The 21407-nt window shown below is 30.7% G+C and overlaps 1 protein-coding gene across 1 annotated transcript; it reads left to right on the top strand.

Annotated features, from left to right (window-relative positions):
• The first annotated feature begins 200 nt into the window (after window positions 1-200).
• On the top strand, window positions 201-20193 carry LOC139495656 (serine/threonine-protein kinase Nek8-like). Its single transcript, XM_071283952.1, has 16 exons — window positions 201-338; window positions 1896-2101; window positions 2505-2560; window positions 4013-4189; window positions 4550-4599; window positions 5246-5327; window positions 5623-5831; window positions 7113-7183; window positions 8770-8942; window positions 9214-9361; window positions 12861-12937; window positions 13225-13493; window positions 14107-14264; window positions 14690-14848; window positions 16276-16434; window positions 17101-20193. The coding sequence occupies exons 1-16, from the start codon at window positions 292-294 to the stop codon at window positions 17130-17132; spliced, it is 2073 nt and encodes a 690-aa protein (XP_071140053.1). The 5' UTR covers window positions 201-291; the 3' UTR covers window positions 17133-20193.
• The last annotated feature ends 1214 nt before the right edge of the window (window positions 20194-21407 follow it).

Genomic DNA, 21407 nt, shown 5'->3' with positions numbered 1-21407 from the left:
TCGGTTAAAGAGCTCTTAAGAGCTCATGTTCTTTGTTATTATGTATATATGAAACCCCGACTTTAAATAAAGATTACTTTACTTTACTTTACTTTAAACCAAAATCAATAACCGGAAATGTATTCCGGTACTGACTTTAAAATAATATTTTTACTTGGTCAGCGAAATGTTTTAGATATTGAAATTTTATAATTTTTATCACGTCAATCAAAGTTTTAATTTGACATTGAAGTATTTGTTTTTTTTTTCTCATTTTCCATTTTTCGGGGATCTAGATAGGGCTCGAAACCTATGGAGAACTACGAGAAGATGAGAGTTGTTGGTCGAGGTGCTTACGGGTAAATAATATTTATAATATGAGGCATGTGTTATGTGTAAGATCTCTAAGGCCGAGTTCACTTGAAACTCTCGAGTTAACTTTACTTACTCGGGTTTCAACAAAACGATTTTACTTGAACCACTCGGGTTAACCCCTCGTACCCTGGTTCCAACCCTCCCCGAGCCAGGGTTAAACTTGAGAAACTCTTGAATGACGTCAAACCAATGAGAATATTTTATTTTTTATGCTTGGTCAGGGCCTTACCCTAGAGTTACTTAGAGTTGTTCCGAATATCAACTCTAGTGCGTTCACGTGATAATCTATTAAATCTGAAGTCGATTGAAGAGTTTCAAGTGAACCTGGCCATTGATTTTTCCATATTTTTTTTTTAAATATTATATACGGATGAATATATACCTTCAAGATTTTCATCTCGATATATTCCAGTTTGAAATTGGCTTGTTTTGTGTAGAAAATAAATTCATTTTTGAATACTGTTGAGTGTTCCAGGGTTTGCCACAGTCATGACAGTGTGTAAATCAAGGGTGGGGATAGATTCCAACATTTACAACAATATTCCACAGGCACTTGTTTCTATCCATGAGAAGGTTGACAATACATATTATAGACGACATTCTCATCATTTGACCATGGATTGAAACAAGTGCCTGTGAAAAATTCTGAGAGATTGAGTCGTTTTCATTTTCTTCCATCCTTGGTCGTAAATTTGTTATTTTACATGTTTAAACTTTTGAATAATAAATTAGAAAATCCTGTTAATGTCATATAATTGACGATTTTTATGATTTTTGACACATCATATCCATCATCATGTGCATGTATGCTAGTCCGAGATTACTCTGACGTCCAACGGCTGTTTTGCCAGACAAGCTGGGATGATGTCCAACAGCTGTTTTGCCAGACAAGCTGGGGTAGTGGGTCACACGGCCCCAGCTTGTCTGGCAAAACAGCTGTTGGACGTCAGTGTAATCTTGGACTACATGTATGCATGCTGTCAATTTCAATACCTAATAATTGAAAATCTAAAACAGTTATCCCAATTTTTATTTTTATTTTCTTGTGTACATTTACCAATAGAGTTCATATCTGTAATAAAAAAAACTGTAGAGTTGTTTATTAGAGACAATCTTAATCATCGTTAATCTTGATACAAAATGTATTTATTTAAAAAAAAAAAAAAAGAATTAAGATGTGGCACCTTATGATTGCCAATGAAACAACTGTCTAGAATAGACCAAATGACACAGAAATTAAAATTTATAGGTCACCATACACCCTTCAACAATGAGCAAACCAGATACTGCATAGTCAGATATAAAAGCCCCCAAAATGACAATTGTATGTGTAAAACAATTCAAACGAAAAAACGAACAGCTTTATTTATGTACAAAATAATAAACAATAAAACAAATATGTAACACAGCAACAAACAAACACTGAAATCCAGGCTCCTGACTTGGTACAGGTACCTTTTTCGATCAGTGGCTATTTTCTTCATACATTTCACTTTTTTTCTGCTTTATCACAATTTATTCCTCTTGTCTTATTAATACAGAACTGTTCACCTGTGCAGGAGACTAGCAGATAAAAAGTTAGTAATTATTAAGCAGATTCCTGTTGAACAAATGACCAAAGAAGAGAGACAGGCAGCATTAAACGAAAGCAAAGTTCTGTCCATGTTGTCACATCCAAATATTATAAAATATTTTGAAAACTTCCTAGAAGATAAAGCCTTAATGATAGTAATGGAATATGCTCAAGGTAATTACTTTGAAAATTAGGCCCTCTGTGGCTGAATGGTCTGAGTAGTTCTTCTATTGACTTTGTGATCACAAATCATTATATTGCATTAACATAGTCAATTAATGTGAAATGATCTTTGATTTACTATGTGTAAGGATGCAAAACATTTTATAAAATGTGAGTCTGAAATTAAATGATAAATGCTAGGTATAATTTTCTAGTTTTATAAAGTGGAACGTTGTTAATTTTGAAGTTACATAAAGTAGTTTCATAGGGCACAACTTCTGATTTCTTTTAAAAAAATCTATAGTCTTTGCTGTATCAGCAATGATCAGAAAGTAAAAACATTTTTTTTTCAACAATTGTTACTGAGCATTCTGATTAAAAAAGTTATAACTAAAATGTTTTTTTTTTGAAAAAGGTGGTACACTGATGGATGTTTTACAGCAAAGAAATGGTATTCTTTTAGAAGAAGAGGTAACTCTACAAAAATATTAAATTTAGTCATTTTATTTTGAGAAATATTGATGAATAAAATGTCACTTGAATATATATACATTGTAACTTGAAGATAGATTTATACCAATTTTATAATTACATGAATTATATGTTGAAATTCATTCACACTAATTAAATGGGAATTTGTAACTGGTAAAACATTAAGCTCATACATCATCATTCATGTACATGTACACATGTATGTGAAAGTGAAAGTTTATCAAGGACAGTGATGAAACATCTTGTTTGCAAATAAGGAAGACACTCACCACTTCCAAAAAAGAATGTACACTCAAACAATTTACCAAAAATGTAATTTTCAACTTTCTTTATTGTTTAAAAAAAAATATTGTCTAAAATTGGTTATAAATGTGTTGTATTATAACCACATAAAAATCCAATAAATGTATAGTATTCTTATATATTTTATCAAATTTATTGTTAATGTTGTCTTTTTCTCCCAAATTAAAGTTGAAACTGTATAGTATTCATAATAAAACTACACTTCTGTAGTAAAAAAATATATATACATAAGACAATGTTAGACAATGTTAGACAATGTTAACAATAAGTTCATGAAATGCTTGGAGATAACAACATATGAAAGAAACTTTGATTGATATAATTGTAATTCTGTATATCTACAGTTTTTGTTGAGCCTTCGAATTTTGTCAAAAAAGCAAGACATAGCAATCCTACATTCTGATGGCGGCGGCATCCAAAAATATTCACTCTGTGGTTTAAGTTTTTGAAATTTTAATAACTTTCTGCAACTATCCTGGATATCAACAACACTTGGACAGTAGCTTGTTTATGATCATAAGATAGTATCCAGAAGTAAATTTTGTCAAAAAAAATAATCCTGTTTTTCCGTATTTTACTTATAAATGGACTTAGTTTTTCTGCCAGGAAACATAACATTCACTCTGTGGTTAAAGTTTTTAAAATTTTTAATAACTCTCTTAAACTATCCTGGATTTGTACCAAACTTACACAGAACCTAGTTTATGATCAAGAGCAAGTATCTATAAGGAAATTTTGTTAAAATTTTATATCTGTTTTTCCCTATTTTACTTATAAATGGACTTAGTTTTCCTCCAGTTAACATTACATACAGTCTGCAGTTAAAGTTTTTAAAACATCTATTATATTCATAAACTATCCTCGATTTGTACCAAACTTCCACAGCAGCTTTTTACAATCAAAAGATAGTATCTATAGGAATGATTTTATTATTTTTTTCCTCGTTTTTGTTAAGCCTGCGATTAACAGCAAAAGTAGGTGAGACGTTGGGTTCCGTGGAACACTTACAAACTTTTTACATTTTATTGTGTAAATTGGTTATTACATTATTTGCAGAATACTTTGAAACATTCAAACTGTGATTGATGTATGCTGTTTTTTATTTTACAAAAACATTTTTTTTTTTAGGAAATTTTGAAATACTTTGCACAGATGTTGCTTTCTTTGCAACATGTACACTCCAAACAGATCTTGCATAGAGACTTGAAAACACAGAATATATTACTTGACAAAAGAAAAGAAGTAGTAAAAATTGGAGATTTTGGCATATCTAAAGTTTTAAGCAGTAAAAGTAAAGCTTACACTGTAAGTACATGTATATATAATGTAAAGTTCTTAACAAATAGTAAAATTAAGCATTTGTATTATACATGTACAAATGAACATTTGTACTTCATGTATTGAAATTACACACAGATTAGACAAATCTCCGTCAACAGTGTATGACAGTAATTTACACAACTTTTTTATTTGGGCAATTTAAGTGTGAAGGATTTTATATTATGTATGATTTATTTGGATATGTAAGGATGGCCAGTTTACATTTATTTGAACTGATTTTAAATGAATTAATTGATCTTTTTATTAATTGATATGTTTGAATGTACATTAACTTACCAGATACAGTCTAATAGTAACATATATTATATTATTTGCTTATTTTAGGTTGTTGGAACACCATGCTATATTTCACCAGAACTTTGTGAAGGGAAACCGTATCCTTTAACAAAAATTATTTGGGATTATTCCTGAACTGATAGATTGGACTATTAGATCTCTTTTTAAATTTACATGAATTTAGGCTGATGATTTAACTGTGATTTGTCAAATGATGAGTGGCATATGTGCCACAACATACCAGTTTCTAAAGAATATCTTTTAACTATAAATCTCAGTTTTTATTTAATATTCCTGTGACTCACAGTGAGAGATTTTTTTTTCTATTGGGCATTGATTATTTGACAATTCTGAGTTTATATTTTAATTTATTTGATCCTTTTTAGAAATTTAAAAAAGATTCAGTTCCAAGTAACAACCACCGTTGTGATTAAAATGATTTTAAGATTTATTGCTGTATTAAAGTTATGAAATATATTTTTCAAAATTTATAAAAAATCTGGTTATCTTGTTCGTTTAATCCCATGAACTTTAATAATCATCATTAAATTCTTCCTCTGTTTGTCTTTTATGGGTTTGTTAAATTATAATAATCAAATAACAGGGGTGTGTTTAATCTATTTAGTTTTTGAGATTTTTCTATATTAATTTTTGGCTTTATAGTGGTATAATTGTGAATGTAAAAAAATTATGATCTAACATAATGTCTTACAGTAATAATACAACCTTAACATGTAAATTAAGATATAATCAAAAGAGTGATATATGGGCTCTAGGATGTGTTTTATATGAGCTAGCCAGTCTCAAAAGAGCATTTGAAGCTGCTGTATGTACTATTACACTATTTTTATTTTATCAATGTGATTGTAACAAACAATAATCAAACTTTATATCATTACATTAGCAATGTCTTGCAAAAGTCTTTTTGCAAAATGATAAAACAGTCAGAATGAAATACAGTTTTTGCAAAATGTATACATTTTTTCAATTCATTTAAGATTTTCACAAATTAAGAAAGATAAACACAATGAAAAATAATCTGTTTTGATGTGTGTAACTCCTAATTGATTTATTATACATATACATACTCCGTAAATGAATATACATTTATATTCTTTTAGAATTTGCCAGCCTTGGTAATGAAGATCATGAGAGGTACATTTGCACCAATATCTGTCAATTACAGCGATGAATTAAAAAGCCTTATCCTAAGCATGCTACACTTAGATCCAAATAAAAGACCAACAATAAACCAAATAATGGCTCAGCCCATAGTTATAAATGCATTAATGTATCTGCATACAGACATGGGGAAAATAAACTGCACAAGGTTTGTTTTTTCTATTCTGTTATATTTAGCAACTTAGTTATCTTATTTTGAAAAAAATATTCATGATGAAAAACAGGATTCCAGTATAAATATATGACGTTTTGAATTGTGTACAAAAACTTTATGTCATGACAAGAAGTTTTGATATTCATCAGAGGCGGATCCAGGGGGTGGTCATCCGGTGCCGGTGACCACCCCCCGGGTTTGCAAAAATGGTGCACCATGTACCAAAAAATGGTGCCCCTTGAACATTTTGAAAAAAATAAATTCGTCGATCAAATCAATTTGTCTATCGTAATCACCAGTCATAAAGTTGTCATTACTTACCTCAAGGCTAAATACATGTACCTTGACAGGTATGTTTATACAATGAACATGTAATCAACAATCGCTAATTACTTGGTCGATTTCTTTGATGTTAAGGTGTAAAAATGAAGAGACAGTCCTCAATCTTAGATGTTTTTAGCAGGTAATTTATACTTTTTTTACATTACGTTTATCTAAATTTTTAAAGTTTGTATAATAACTTTTCTCGACCAATAATATTTTTTTACTGTAATACCAAAATTCAAAAATAGTTTTAAAGTTTTAAAGTCACATAAATAAACATTAAATGTTCGAACGCTCACATTCACAACTTGTTACACTCATTGTGCAAACAATTTTGAGAATTGCATATATATTGGGATAATCAAGTTTGTTGCATTTTTTAATGGTTTCAGCAGCTGACTTTGGTAATGTATCTGTGGTATGTTTCCAGAAATGCAACTACCTATCTACTTCCGATGAAATTTCAAATGGACTAGGCAAGTCAGAGTGATAAAAATCAAGAAACGGTTTAATGTTCTCGAGTATTACATGAGCGTGTTGTTCTCAAAATTCTTTGCACAATGAGTGTAACAAGTTGTGACTGTGAGCGTTCGAATAGTGAGCTCGGGTTACTGAAAACATTTTTACGTGCAACAATGGGCCAGGACCGACTAAATGGACTTGCACTGATGCACGTGCATTACAATTTAGAGTTAGAACTTGATGTTATAGTTGACATGTTTGCAAGCAGGCATCCAAGAAAAATGAAATTGGAATCAATTTTATAAATAATGTGTAACTTTTGTCTTCTATAGTTGTAACTATTTTCATGATACCAATAAAAAAATTGAATTTTAATTTAAGATTTCAAAAGGTGACCACCCCCTAATAAATTCCTGGATCCGCCCCTGTTCATTGTCACTTTTTTGATTGAAAAAAGTAAAATAGAATAATAAATTTGTTTTGTTTTAGAATTAATCGACCAATGCCGTCCTCCTCTCCGTTCAATAGAATGTCTATAAGAGGAAGTCATACCTCTAGGGGTAAGTTCACATTATTTGTTTGAGAGATTGAGGTTTTATTACCTGTTCTTTATGCTATATCAACACTGATTCAGTGGGCATCTGAAGGCAGCCATCATATTTGAGGTGTCTTCCTCCTATTCCCACTTTTTAAAAATACTATTCCTTCTATTCCCACTTGCAAATAACAATAGATGTTTTGATAAATAATTTGTTTTTATAACAATCAGGGTTAATTAGAATTTCACTTAAGATTTACCTGTATTTTTTTTAAAGCATAACATATTTGGTACACTGTTTAGGTATAATACCTTGTTTATTTGTAATATGTTTCTTTTTTCATCAAATAAATACTTAAAAATAGAGAAAAATTATGATAAATAGATTGGAGTTAGATTTGTTTTTAAACTTTTGAATTTGTACTTAAAAATAAAGAAAAATTATGATAAATAGATTGGAGTCAGATTTATTTTAAAATTTTTGAATTTGTAACTTTAAAAAATTGTCTGCTTTACTAATAAATCATGATATATATAATATTGTAACCAAGTATAATCTTATATATATATATCTTTATTCTCACAAACCAAATTACAGAAAGGTATAGAGATAATTATACATATTTCCATACAATTACATAAATAAATGATGTACGAAAGTAGATAGAGGCATTCACAATTGTTCACCCAGAAAAGTTCAATTTGTTATTGATCTCCTTAATAAGTTTACAAAGTTAGTTCAGTTCTGTACATTTTGGGGAATTCGTTAAGTCATAAAACTTCAATGTGTTTGTTCTATTTCTATTGTAAAATGCAATACATTGTTTTCTACAATTATCGAAAGCTGAACAATTAAAAATGTAATGGTATTCATCACCAATGGCATCTGAATTACACAATACACATTTTCTGTTTTCTCTTTCTATGTTTTGCCATCTTCCAGTTTCTATTGGAGATTTCATGTTCAAAGTTCCAAATTTAAGAAATAAGGATATCTGTTTTTATTTATTTTGTTTTAAAAAAAAATATATCATACTGATGCAAAAATAACTTATTACCTGTTCTAATAAAAAAAAAACACTGGTCAATTAACAGTTGATTAAAAAATGTTTGTACAGTATAATCCTTTGTTTGCACAAGTTTTCCTTCTATTCCCACATGAAATTTTACCTTTTCTTACCAGATTTATAAAAAGTGGGAATAGAGGGAATGAACCGATTATTTAACCATTCTATTAAATACCTTATCTGTTTTAATATCTAGAAAACAAGAATGGCAAAAGATTACCTTAAATAATCATGTCTATCAAATTTAGAAGAAAAATTTTAATCTTACTTAAGCATAAAGTTCATTGTGGTATATCTATTTACCAAAGAATTGACATGTTTTTTGTATATGTGATTTCTGAGATTAAATATAGACTTAATTACCCATAATACCTCATATTATTTAAAGTGGTTGGGAGAGTAACATCAAAAGGAGAAAACATCTTGTATTGCTTCAATGGTCAGAAATTTGATATGGAACTGAGACACTATATTGTTTTAACTACATTAATTGATCTTTCAACTCCAAATTAAATAAGTAATGAGTGAAATTTATTTTTAGAATCTATATCCACCAAACCAACAACATTAAGTTCAGTATTTTATTGGGGAAGTGGTATTGGTAGACCAGTAAAGATGGGGCTACCTTCTACAGATACACAACTTATACAGGCCTCAAGTGGTAGAACTCAGAAAGCTGGAGTAACTAAAAATGGCCGACTCATTGTCTGGGAGGTTAGTACTTTTAACCCCAGAAATACTTTGAAAAGGGATAAAATTCTCTAACTTTCATACATTTTGTACATTCTTTATCTGTTAGGTATAATGGAGAGTAACTCTGGTAAATACAGTTTAATTTATTAAATATTTTCATGAAAAAAAACAATGTTTTTCAGAAATATAAATGATCCATATTACAATGATGCAACAAAATAATGTACCTATCCCAGGCAATAATTATAACAATACATTGTAATACAAAATTGATTATGTTCTGCCATGACAGTCATCTTCAGTAGCAGGAACAGAAACACTAATACCTGGTGCCACAGACATTCCTGCTCCAACCTTTATACCACGTTATCTAGAGGGTCAATCAGCAGTCAACATACAGCATGTGGCATGTGGGGACTTTCATACTGCATGTCTCACTGGTAAGGACAATAATTATTATGGGAAATTAATGACATGAAATTTGCTAAACAAGATTTTAGAAATAGGTTTGGAAATATTTTTTATTATGCTCCCATTATAGCATATTGGGAATTATGTTTAATTATGCTCCCATTATAGCTTATTGGGAATTATGTTTTATTATGCTCCCATTATAGCATATTGGGAATTATGTTTAATTATGCTCCCATTATAGCATATTGGGCATTATGTTTTATTATGCTCCCATTATAGCATATTGGGAATTATGTTTAATTATGCTCCCATTATAGCATATTGGGCATTATGTTTAATTATGCTCCCATTATAGCATATTGGGCATTATGTTTAATTATGCTCCCATTATAGCATATTGGGAATTATGTTTTATTATGCTCCCATTATAGCATATTGGACATTATGTTTAATTATGCTCCCATTATAGCATATTGGGCATTATGTTTAATTATGCTCCCATTGTAGCATATTGAGCATTATGTTTTATTATGCTCCCATTGTAGCATATTGGGAATTATGTTTTATTATGCTCCCATTATAGCATATTGGGAATTATGTTTAATTATGCTCCCATTATAGCATATTGGGCATTATGTTTAATTATGCTCCCATTGTAGCATATTGGGCATTATGTTTAATTATGCTCCCATTATAGCATATTGGGCATTATGTTTTATTATGCTCCCATTATAGCATATTGGGAATTATGTTTAATTATGCTCCCATTATAGCATATTGGGTAGCATATTGGGCATTATGTTTAATTATGCTCCCATTGTAGCATATTGGGCATTATGTTTAATTATGCTCCCATTATAGCATATTGGGAATTATGTTTTATTATGCTCCCATTGTAGCATATTGGGCATTATGTTTAATTATGCTCCCATTATAGCATATTGGGCATTATGTTTAATTATGCTCCCATTATAGCATATTGGGCATTATGTTTTATTATGCTCCCATTATAGCATATTGGGCATTATGTTTAATTATGCTCCCATTATAGCATATTGGGCATTATGTTTAATTATGCTCCCATTATAGCATATTGGGCATTATGTTTAATTATGCTCCCATTATAGCATATTGGGAATTATGTTTAATTATGCTCCCATTATAGCATATTGGGTAGCATATTGGGCATTATGTTTAATTATGCTCCCATTGTAGCATATTGGGCATTATGTTTAATTATGCTCCCATTATAGCATATTGGGAATTATGTTTTATTATGCTCCCATTGTAGCATATTGGGCATTATGTTTAATTATGCTCCCATTATAGCATATTGGGCATTATGTTTAATTATGCTCCCATTATAGCATATTGGGCATTATGTTTTATTATGCTCCCATTATAGCATATTGGGCATTATGTTTAATTATGCTCCCATTATAGCATATTGGGCATTATGTTTAATTATGCTCCCATTATAGCATATTGGGCATTATGTTTAATTATGCTCCCATTGTAGCATATTGGGCATTACGTTTTACAATCATCTGTATGTACTTCATGAAATTAGTTTGTATTCTCTAACTTATGTTTGTCTCAACCAAATGTTATGAAATGTATAAACAATGCTTATTTTAAAAACACAGATCAAGTTTGAATTTTGATGGCTTCACTTTCACAGTTCTATTTTCCTACAACAACTGTTTCTCCCTTATTGAATGCATGTTTATGATTCAGGGTACTGTGACATTTTAAAAATCCTATTTAAATATGTAAGCCTCAAATCTATGTCCGGCCTCAAATCTATGTCCTTTCCCCAAATCTATGTCCTTTTTTAATATTGCGTCAAAGATGTTCCAAATCTATGTCCTGTATTGTCTCAAATCTATGTCCTTTATTTACCCAAATCTATGGCCATTTTTGGCTCCAATTTATGTCCTTTCATCGACGTAAAACATAACAAAACGTCATAAAGTATATGACGTCATTGCAAAAAAGGAATAATGGCGGAGCAGGACACTATTCCAAATGAAGGATACACTATATCTAATAAGCGCAAAAAAGGTATTTCAAAGGATCCAAATCCAGAATCGTTTTGGGCGGATATGCCGTACATTGTACAGATTGCAAAGGCCAAAGAAGAACATCAAAATTGGGGAGCAAAGAAAATTGTTGACGAATTGAAAGTACCGTTTTCTGACAGAATGGTAAAAAAGTTTTTGTCGCTTTACTTTTATGATCAAGAATCTAAATGTATCTACAAAAAAATCTCAAGACTTAAATAGCAATCATAGAAAATGTTTAGACAAAGAGCAATTAATTCAGATAATTAACAAAAACCACATGAAAGACCATAGAAAATATGAGGCAATTTATGACTGTTTAAGAAGTACAGTATTTCCTGTCGTTAGAGAAAGCATCAAGGTACTATTTAAATTAAACGTAAACTGCCAGGGCTGTAACAATGCAGTAGAAATTCCCAAAACAACAGTTTTAAGGCGCCCAATTCCTGCAACTTATGCTAACAGTCGTTGGCAAATAGACTTAAAGAAAATGCCACCAGTCCGAGGTTACAACTACATTTGCAACATAGTAGATTGCTTTTCTCGCTTGGCATTTGGTGGCCCATTAAAAGGAAAATTTGCAAAAGATGTAGCAGAACTAACTTTAAAATATGTATATATGTATGGTCCGCCAAGAATATTACAGAGTGACAACGGCAAAGAATTTACAAATGTAAACTTGGCTGAAGTTGTTTCAATTTTTAAGACTAGGCAGATACATGGATAAGACATGTAAAACAATTCAAACGAGAAAACTAACGGCCTCATTTATGTAAAAAAAATGAACAAAAATGTAACACATGAACAAATGACAACCACTGAATTACAGGCTCCTGACTTGGGACATGCACATACATAAATAATGTGGCGGGGTTAAACATGTTGGCGGGATCAAAACCCTCACCCTAATCTGGGACAGTGGTTAAGCAGTACAACATAAGAACGAAAGATTTACTGATACTTGAGCTCTTGTACACACATGTAAAACACATACCAACAAATTAATATTGACCTATGGAAAATGACTTAATAAAAAAAAACTATAAGGCCGAAATTATTAGACAGGCATAAATTGGCGCATTGCTAAAAAAGAATTAAACATTACATAGTTTTAAAGACTTTTCTTTTATAACGGACATAAATTTGAGAAAAACGTCACAATTAAAAATCGGCCACATATTTGAGGTCGAATTATTTTTTTAAGGACATAGATTTGCGAATGACGTCATGATTAAAAATCGGCCACAGATTTGAGGTCGAATCATTTTTTACGGACATAGATTAGCGATTGACGTCACGATCGGGCATAGATTTGAGAAACGGACACAGATTTGAGGTCGTACATAGATCTGAGGTTTACAAATATGTTGATAAAACATAGTTATAAAACATTAACATGGGCTGTATGCATCAATTAATCACTACCTATGCTTTACACATATATATCTAACCTGTATTACAGATAGAGGAATATTGATGACTTTTGGTAGTGGTGCTAACGGATGTCTGGGTCACGGTAACCATAATGATGTAGCGCAGGTAAGTTTGTATGTTAAACAGAAAATAAAATATATATTCAAATTATACAGCTGTTTGTTGATATTAGATAAAAAGGACAAAGAAATAGTTTATACAAATGTTTTACCACAAACTGACAATGTTTCATAGGTGGCATGGCAAAAAGTTGTATTCTTTTGAAATCGGTGACCAGAGTTTTTTCATCAAAATTGAGAATAAAAAAGGTTAAAAATTAGCAGTGTGTTTAAATTCTTATACATTGTTACATGTGTTTTCGAGTTGGTTAAAGTTTTGATGATTTTTTTCAGGCTAAAATTGTAGAAGCATTATTAGGATGTGAAGTAACACAGATTTCCTGTGGCGCTTCACATGTAATTGCAGTGACCAATGAACATGAAGTATTTTCCTGGGGTAGGGGCGATAATGGAAGATTAGGACTTGGAACTCAAGACTCACATGCCTCCCCAATGCCTGTACCGATACCAGAACATTTCCAACCTTCTAAAGTCTGTTGTGGTGTGGATTGTTCCATGATTCTAACTCATGATAATAAATTATTGTGTTGTGGAAGTAATAGGTAAAATAATTTTAAAAGTCTCCCCTTAAAGGGACATAAGCTACAAATCAGATAAGTAATTAAAATATATTGTTCTTTGTTTCAACATTAATAAAACCCAAAATCAGAAATAATTTTTTGATATATGCAGTCATTTTTTATCAATTGTTCAACCTTTAAAGACACATCACGATGTATAATTGCTTGCAAATCAATATTTCAACTCATTCAATTCTGCATTCATACAACATTAATTTTGACCTTGAGTGGATGGCTTGCGTGTTCAGCATATAGGTCATTCATTAAAAAGAAAGAGTATCAACACTGAAAGAAACATGTGAGACACCAGGAATAACTATTTCCTTGAGTGACCCAGCCCACAAAAAGTTTTTAGTATCACCTTGAAAGCTACAATGATTTTGCTGGAACTATTGCTAAATTCTTATTTGAAAGTTCTCTTTCAATATTATTGATGTCACAGTACAAAATACACCTCAACTCCCAGTTGGGATCCAGATGTTCAATAGATAAACAGGAGAATATCAGTACTAAAGTATGATATAACCAAATATTTGTAAAAAAAGAAGGAATTGTTTCATTGTATACCTTACATATTAATATTATCTTTTATCAGATATAATAAATTAGCCTTGGACGTGATCTCCCCTGATGGTTCAACAATGAAGGTTATAGAAGAAGTTCATTCATTTTCACCTGTAGCTTCATACCCTCTTATCAATTTACATGTTAAACAAGTTGCCATGGGAACATCTCATTCTGCTGCTGTCACAGGTATTGTTATAATTTATTTATACTAATATTCAACTTCCTGAGAGCATATGAATATGTTGTATTATTAATTAAGAATAGAATGGTAATTTTCAGTTATTTCATGAACCTCTTCTGTTGTTCATTGAATATGTCCAATGTTAATAATGTGAAATTGGTATATGTCTAATCTTCTTTTAATGAATATTCTACTGCTATTATGTAATTAACAAAGTTTTAAATAGTTTGTGAGCATGTGATTAAACATCAAGTTACGATTTCTGACTAGTTAGCCTCCTTTTAAAAGAATTATTGTAATAATAACTGAATAACAGGATAAAGAATTATTGTGATAATTACTGAATAGCAAGATAAAGTATTTTTCCAAAAATACATGTTTAATCAATCAGTTTTTAGACTTTATTCATTATAAACTAATTTTTTTCTAGCTGATGGCAAATGTTATATGTTTGGATCCAACCAGTTTGGACAGCTTGGTAACAGTAGTCATGGTAATAGTCGTCAACCACAACCATTGAGAACTTTAGACAGTCAGAATGTTACTGCAGTCGCATGTGGTGATATTTTCACAGTAGCTGTTGTAGATGGTAAGTATTTCATCATTGGGTACAATAGCTTATCTTTTTACATCATCTTGAATTTAGAGTTATCAGTGTATGTTGTACATGAATTTGTAATTCAAAAGTTATTTGCTTTAAATTGTTTAAAATTTGAATGTAAGGAGATAAAGAAATACTAGCTTCAGTGTTTGTATCAAATCAATAGTACAAACCGCACGTCCCTATATTTACTCTATATGTATAAAGCTTAATATTTCAGAAGGTAAAAGACCTGGATGCTTCGTATTTTGTATGAAAAATCCTTATGTAACAAAGATTACTTCAAATATATGTCCATTGTCTTTGATCTTATTTTTATAGTTCACTTGAAATTGTCATTTTTTAGTACATTTTTAAGTATAGCTATATTTGGTATATGAGATCCTTGCAACCTAGATACATGTCTGACAGATAGAGTTCACCTGACCTCTACCTCATTTCATGAATCAGTGATCAAGGTTAAAATTACATGATTACTCAAATATTATAAGAAGTAAGTGAACTATATTTGGTTATGAAATGATTGTAATGTGTACATGTCAGTCTGGCAGGTTTCATCTGACCTTGACCTCATTTTCATGGCTCATTGATCAATGTTATGTTTTTGTGTTTTGGTCTGTTCTTCATGTACTATGTGCAGTAGGTCAACTGTATTTGGTATATGGAATGGTTGTAAGGTGTACATGTCTGTCAAGCCTGTCATCTGACTGTGACATAATTTTCATGGTTCATTGCTTAATGTTCAGAATTTGATTTTTTGTCTTTTTTCCAAGTAATATAAGCAATGGATGAACTATATTTGTTGCATGGAATGATTGTAAGATTTAAATATAAAAAAAGATGTGGTATGATTGTCAGTGAGACAACTCTCCACAAGAGACCAAAATGACACAGAAATTAACAACTATAGGCCACTGTACAGCCTTCAACAATGAGCAAAGCTCATACTGCATAGTCAGCTATAAAAGGCCCCGAAATGACAACTTTAAACAATTTAAACGAGAAAACTAGCGGCCTAATTTAGGAACAAAAAATGAACGAAAAACAAATATGTAACAGATAAACATTCATGCTTATCTGACAGGTATCATCTGACCTTGACCTTATATTGTCATAGATCTTAAAGAATGATCAGTTTATGTACAGTATTGCTCTTAGTAAAACTTATGTTTAAGACTGTCAACATAAAACCAATTGTCAGTAAAGCAAGCGAGACATTTCAGCATGTGCACTCTGGTCTAAAATTAGTATTTGTTGAAAATACATAATGTATTATAATGATTAAAATCAGCATAGCTTTTAATTACTATTATCAAAATTTAATTGTTCAATATTAAAGTGAAGATATATATTACTAAACATATTATGACACAGGGCTGATTCACAAAGTATAAATAATTATACATTTTTTTTAGAAAAGGATGTTTATTCGTGGGGAAAGAGTTCAAGAGGTCGCCTAGGAAGGACAGAAGAAAATACAACTGAACCTGGTAAAATAATATTTATTGGAGAAGATCCGTTTATAGCTGTTGATCTTTCATGTTCTCATGGCAACACACTCTTATGTACAAAACGTGAGTATGGTTATAATGTAGGAAGATTATAATCATTTAATATACAATAGACTATTATCATATTAAACTACTTTTGATTTCACAAAATTATTGGTGTTAAAAAAAAACATAACCTCTGACTAAATCTGAATGTTAACTGTAAAATAAAAGTTCATTTATCAGTTATATACCAAAAAATAAAAATAAATATATGCAAAATGTTGCTCTGGTTACTGTATTTTGGTCGTCATTAAGATTCTGTCCAAATTTCATAGCATTCCGTCTAGGTTTGAAAAAGTTTTTGATGTCTAAAAAAACCTTATCCAAGGACTGAACCTAAATGTTGAACCCACTAACAACAGAATCTTTCATCTTTTTGTCTTGCTTTCACGAAATAAATTTCACAGACTCAACAAAAAAAGTGATCAGCTCTGCTATGAATATTTTTTAGGCTAAAATCAGGAGAATGGAAGATAAAAAGTTTGTTTTGATTTTTTAAATATTACTGTGTTCTGGTGTAACATTGTCATGGAGAGTATGTTCAGTCATGAAGGATAAGTTTCACTGAAACATATACAATCATTTCACTACACCAGGAGATTGTTGTCTGCAATAAAAATAATGGAATACTCAACAAACATCTTTGAAGTATGATTATAAATTGCATAATAACTTTTACTATTCTAGCTCAACAAGTGAATGGTGGTCCTGTTGACTGACAGATTGGCTATTTATTATTCCAAAATAATTAACCAAGGCTTAATGGATGTAAAAATAATTGTGTCAAATTACACTTCAACAGAACATGAATGAGGATGATACAGTCATTATTACATTGTACTGCCAAGTAACCAACAGACAATCATATTATGTATTATGGCTAAAAAAATCAACAATTATGTACAACCTCAAACAAATGTTGATTTCAATCATCAACATGCATATTTTAAAACCTCTGGACTTTAAACCATTTTGAAGAGCTTACAAATACTGCATAGACAATCTAATAATATTGGAAGCTCAGCTTTCAAATTTGGAGTTGAAATTTAAAACAAACTCAGCAAGGGTTTATTCTCAATAGTGTCCATAATACAAAGCTTGTTTTGACTTAATGTTTCTTAAGGTTAACTGCATTCATATACATTGATATACCTAAAACTAGTTGTACAATAGTCAACTACTTGCTGAAACTCAAACTTCTAACCTTAATTGGAAATCTACAACTAGATATTACCTAAGAAATTCAAAACCAAAATGACTGTTCTTTTCATTAATTTTATCAAAAATAGTTTACAAGTTAGTGTAAAGATACTTAAATTTTTAATTTTAAATTATTCCAAAGTTTTTGATGCATAGATGTCAGACCAGGTAGAGACACAAGTTTTTATGTAACAAGCAAAATTCTGAAAGTATAAATTTTGAACACAAGGATTCCTTCATTCTGAGCCCGGAGTAGAAAGTCACTTAGAGTTAGTTGAAGTTTTTGTCATTAAAGTTGATAAATACGGACATATAATTATATATGTAAAATTGTGCTGATATTTTATGATGTATTTCATATTGATCTGAAAAAGTATGTTTTGTACTTTTAATGCATTATAGGTATGTAGGACTCTAAAGTGCGATGGGGACGCTAAAGTACAATGGTCATGCTAAAACGGATGGTCTGCGCTAAAGTGCGATGCCTCCATACGCTAAAGTCTGATGGTCTGCGAAAGTATAGACGTAAGAAAGGTAGTTGAAATATGACGTTAACAGTCGTTTATACAAACTAAAAATTAACATGCTGGAAGACAAATTAAAAATATTTGATTAAGAACTTTTCAACCAAATGTCAATGACTTATTTAACTTAAACCTAACCGTGCTTTGTGAGTTAAAGGAAAGATGTTTTATTTCAGTAGCTTAAAGAAGAACTTGTATCCTGCAGTTGACCGTTTTACCATAGGCCCTATAGATACAAGTAGTATTCAAATAGATATCCTGTATCCTGCTTTTATTGGAAGCGAACAGATGCATTTGAATCATTGTTTATGTTAGAGTTTATTTTTCTGTTCCCGTTAAAATGTTGTCGCTTTTATTGAAAAGTAACGTGGGCAAAATAATGGTACACATTTTGATGCGTAAAATATTAATTGTCGGCTAAAACATTAGTTTGAACATTGCAGGAAAATATAACATGGATGTGTAGTCGCTACAAAACAAGAGAAAATTTAGCTCGACAAACATCGCCTTTCTCTCTCATTTAAATTAAAACCTTAACCAAAAGATGTTACATATTCTGACAATAATCAAATTTTGTATTTGTAATTATTTACAATCTTTTAGAATCATTCACTCAAGACTAATATAAAATTATAATGCCTATCACATATGGTATACCTTATAATACTAAATTTTGCTAAGAACCATTTTTACATTAAATGTTCTGTAATGTTTCTTAAAGCCCTGGAACCTTATCTCATTGGTCCATCGCACTTTAGCGTGATTTACCATTGTACTTAAGCAAACAAACAACTATTGCACTTTAGCTTGAGACACCATCGTACTTTTGCCTAGACCATCGCACTTTAGTGTACAATCGTACTTAAGGGTCCTACAAATATATCTTTTTTATACCCCTGCTTTAAAAAAAAGGGGGAGATATACTGTTTTACCTCTGTCTGTCCGTCCCATGAATATTTTCATTGCATTTTATAGCCAAGTTGCAAATTTTCATCACATTTTTCTTTGGAACTACAATACAAGGATTTCTAAAATTTGGTTTCAGAGTTTATATAAGTAAGTAGTACTGTGTGATACGTTTTCAGATTCATCACTCAGCAACTTCCTGTTTACCGAACACTTGTATCATTTTACACATGATAGTCAAGTAAAACTTTCGTCACATTTTTCTTATCTTCTTACGAACCACTGTACAAGGATTTCTGAAATTTTGTTTCAGGGTTTATATAAGTCAGGGTTTCAGGGTTTGTAACTTTATACCGTGTGGTGGGTTTTCAGATTCATCACGCAACAACTTCTGTTTACCCACTGAATATTTCGTCCGGGGTATCATCAGTGAGCAGTAGCTCACAGTTTTACTTGTTTCATATGTTTTTAGTCATTTACATCAATGTTACTATGCATACTATATAATTGCTTTGTCTTGTCCTTTCAAAATAACAATTGAAACAAAAATGTTTTTCAAAGTTTCAGTTTTAATTCATCTATTCCAACTGTTCAAATGGTGAATAGTTTTAGCATGACTAATGAAAGGTTGTTAGAATAAAGCTGTCATGTCATTTCTTTTAGAAATGTATTTTTGATGAAAATTATATCTGTGTAACAGTTAGTTGTATTTTTGCAAGTTATACCCTTTTTGATATTATGTCTATTCCGTCCATTGTTTAATAAACTATTTAAATGTGATACTTTGTTACAGTCTAAACTTTTGTTAGAGATTTTTTTTCTAGATTTTTACATGTATTGTATTATGTTGTAGTATTCACATGCCTTTATTGTAATGTAATTGTTGCATACTTATTATGTTAAGCACATACACAAATCCATTTGTGAAGCAAAGAATACATTTTATAATTTTATTTCTCTTCACAATTGTTTTTTGGTAAAAAAAGTATTTATATTAACTTAATTTATATTATACTGCTTTCAGTATTAGTTATATATATGTTACACTTGATTTGCCATTGTTACATTCATGTGTTATTTTGTTGTACATGTACTGTACTATGCAAATACTTTTATTGAAATTTTTAAGCATTAAAAATGAATTGGATGATTTTTGTTCTTCTATACGTGTATACAATACTAACAGTGCACATACACCTTTTCATTCGATACTAATTGTTGTGGTTTTTCGTGGATCCAGGGAACCATGAATTCAAATTTACTATCAGGTTATATGCAGATATGGCAAAACAATGAAATCACATATCCCAAAAAAAGGCAAGTTTTTCGTAATCCAGGAAAATTGGTACCCACGAAAATAAAGAAATCCCCAGTATGCAGAAAGTCATTGAGATCAAGGTTCTACTATAGGTATATACACTCAATATTATCAATAATCTATGAACAAGAGGTCATTGTTAGATGAACCCTGCCAGATGGACATGTACACCTTACAATCATTGCAAACACCAAATAATTTAATTTTGGATGTAACACATCTTCTAATTGGCTGACGTTATTTTGTTATGAGTCCATAGACATAATTTAGTCATGTGATCGTGACGTCATCAACATTCTTTCATGGTTTTCTACGGTTTAAAATGGAATTTATTATGACTAATTTTTTCATGGCTAAAAATAGAACAAAGGGGTAAAATGTAGATTTTGGCTTATAACTTTGAAGTCAAAGCATTTAAAGCAAATCTGACAAGCATTTAAATTGTTTATCAAGTTAATATCTATCTGCCCTGAAATTTTCAGATGAATTGGACAACTGGTTGTTGGGTTGCCGTCCCCCAATTGGTAATTTTTAAAGAAATTTTGTCATTTTTGGTTATTATCTTGAATATTATTATAGATAGAGAGAAACTGTAAACAGCAATAATGTTCAGCAAAGTAAGATCTACAAATAAGTCAACATGACCAAAATGGTCAGTTGACCACTTTAGGAGTTATTGCGCTTTATAATCAATTTTTAACCATTTTTTCGTAAATCTTAGTAATTTTTTAGAAAAATCTTCTCCTCTGAAACTACTGGGCCAAATTTAACCAAAATTAGCCATAATCATCATTGGGGTATCTAGTTAAAAAAATGTGTCCGGTAACTCGGCCAACAAACCAAGATGGCCGCCATGGCTAAAAATAGAACATGGGGGTAAAATGCAGTTTTTGGCTTATAACTCAATAACCAAAGCATTAAGAGCAAATCTGACAGGAAGTAAAATTATTGATCACAATCTATCTGCCCTGGAATTTTCAGATGAATCGGATAATTGGTTGTTAGGTTGCTGCCCCTGAATTGGTAATTTTGAGGAAATTTTGCTG

The sequence above is a fragment of the Mytilus edulis genome, chromosome 1 (assembly GCF_963676685.1).
Source record: "Mytilus edulis chromosome 1, xbMytEdul2.2, whole genome shotgun sequence".
Taxonomy (NCBI): Eukaryota; Metazoa; Mollusca; class Bivalvia; order Mytilida; family Mytilidae; genus Mytilus; species Mytilus edulis.
The sequence above is the reverse complement of the archived record's forward strand: the minus strand, read 5'-3'. Positions and strand labels throughout refer to the sequence as shown.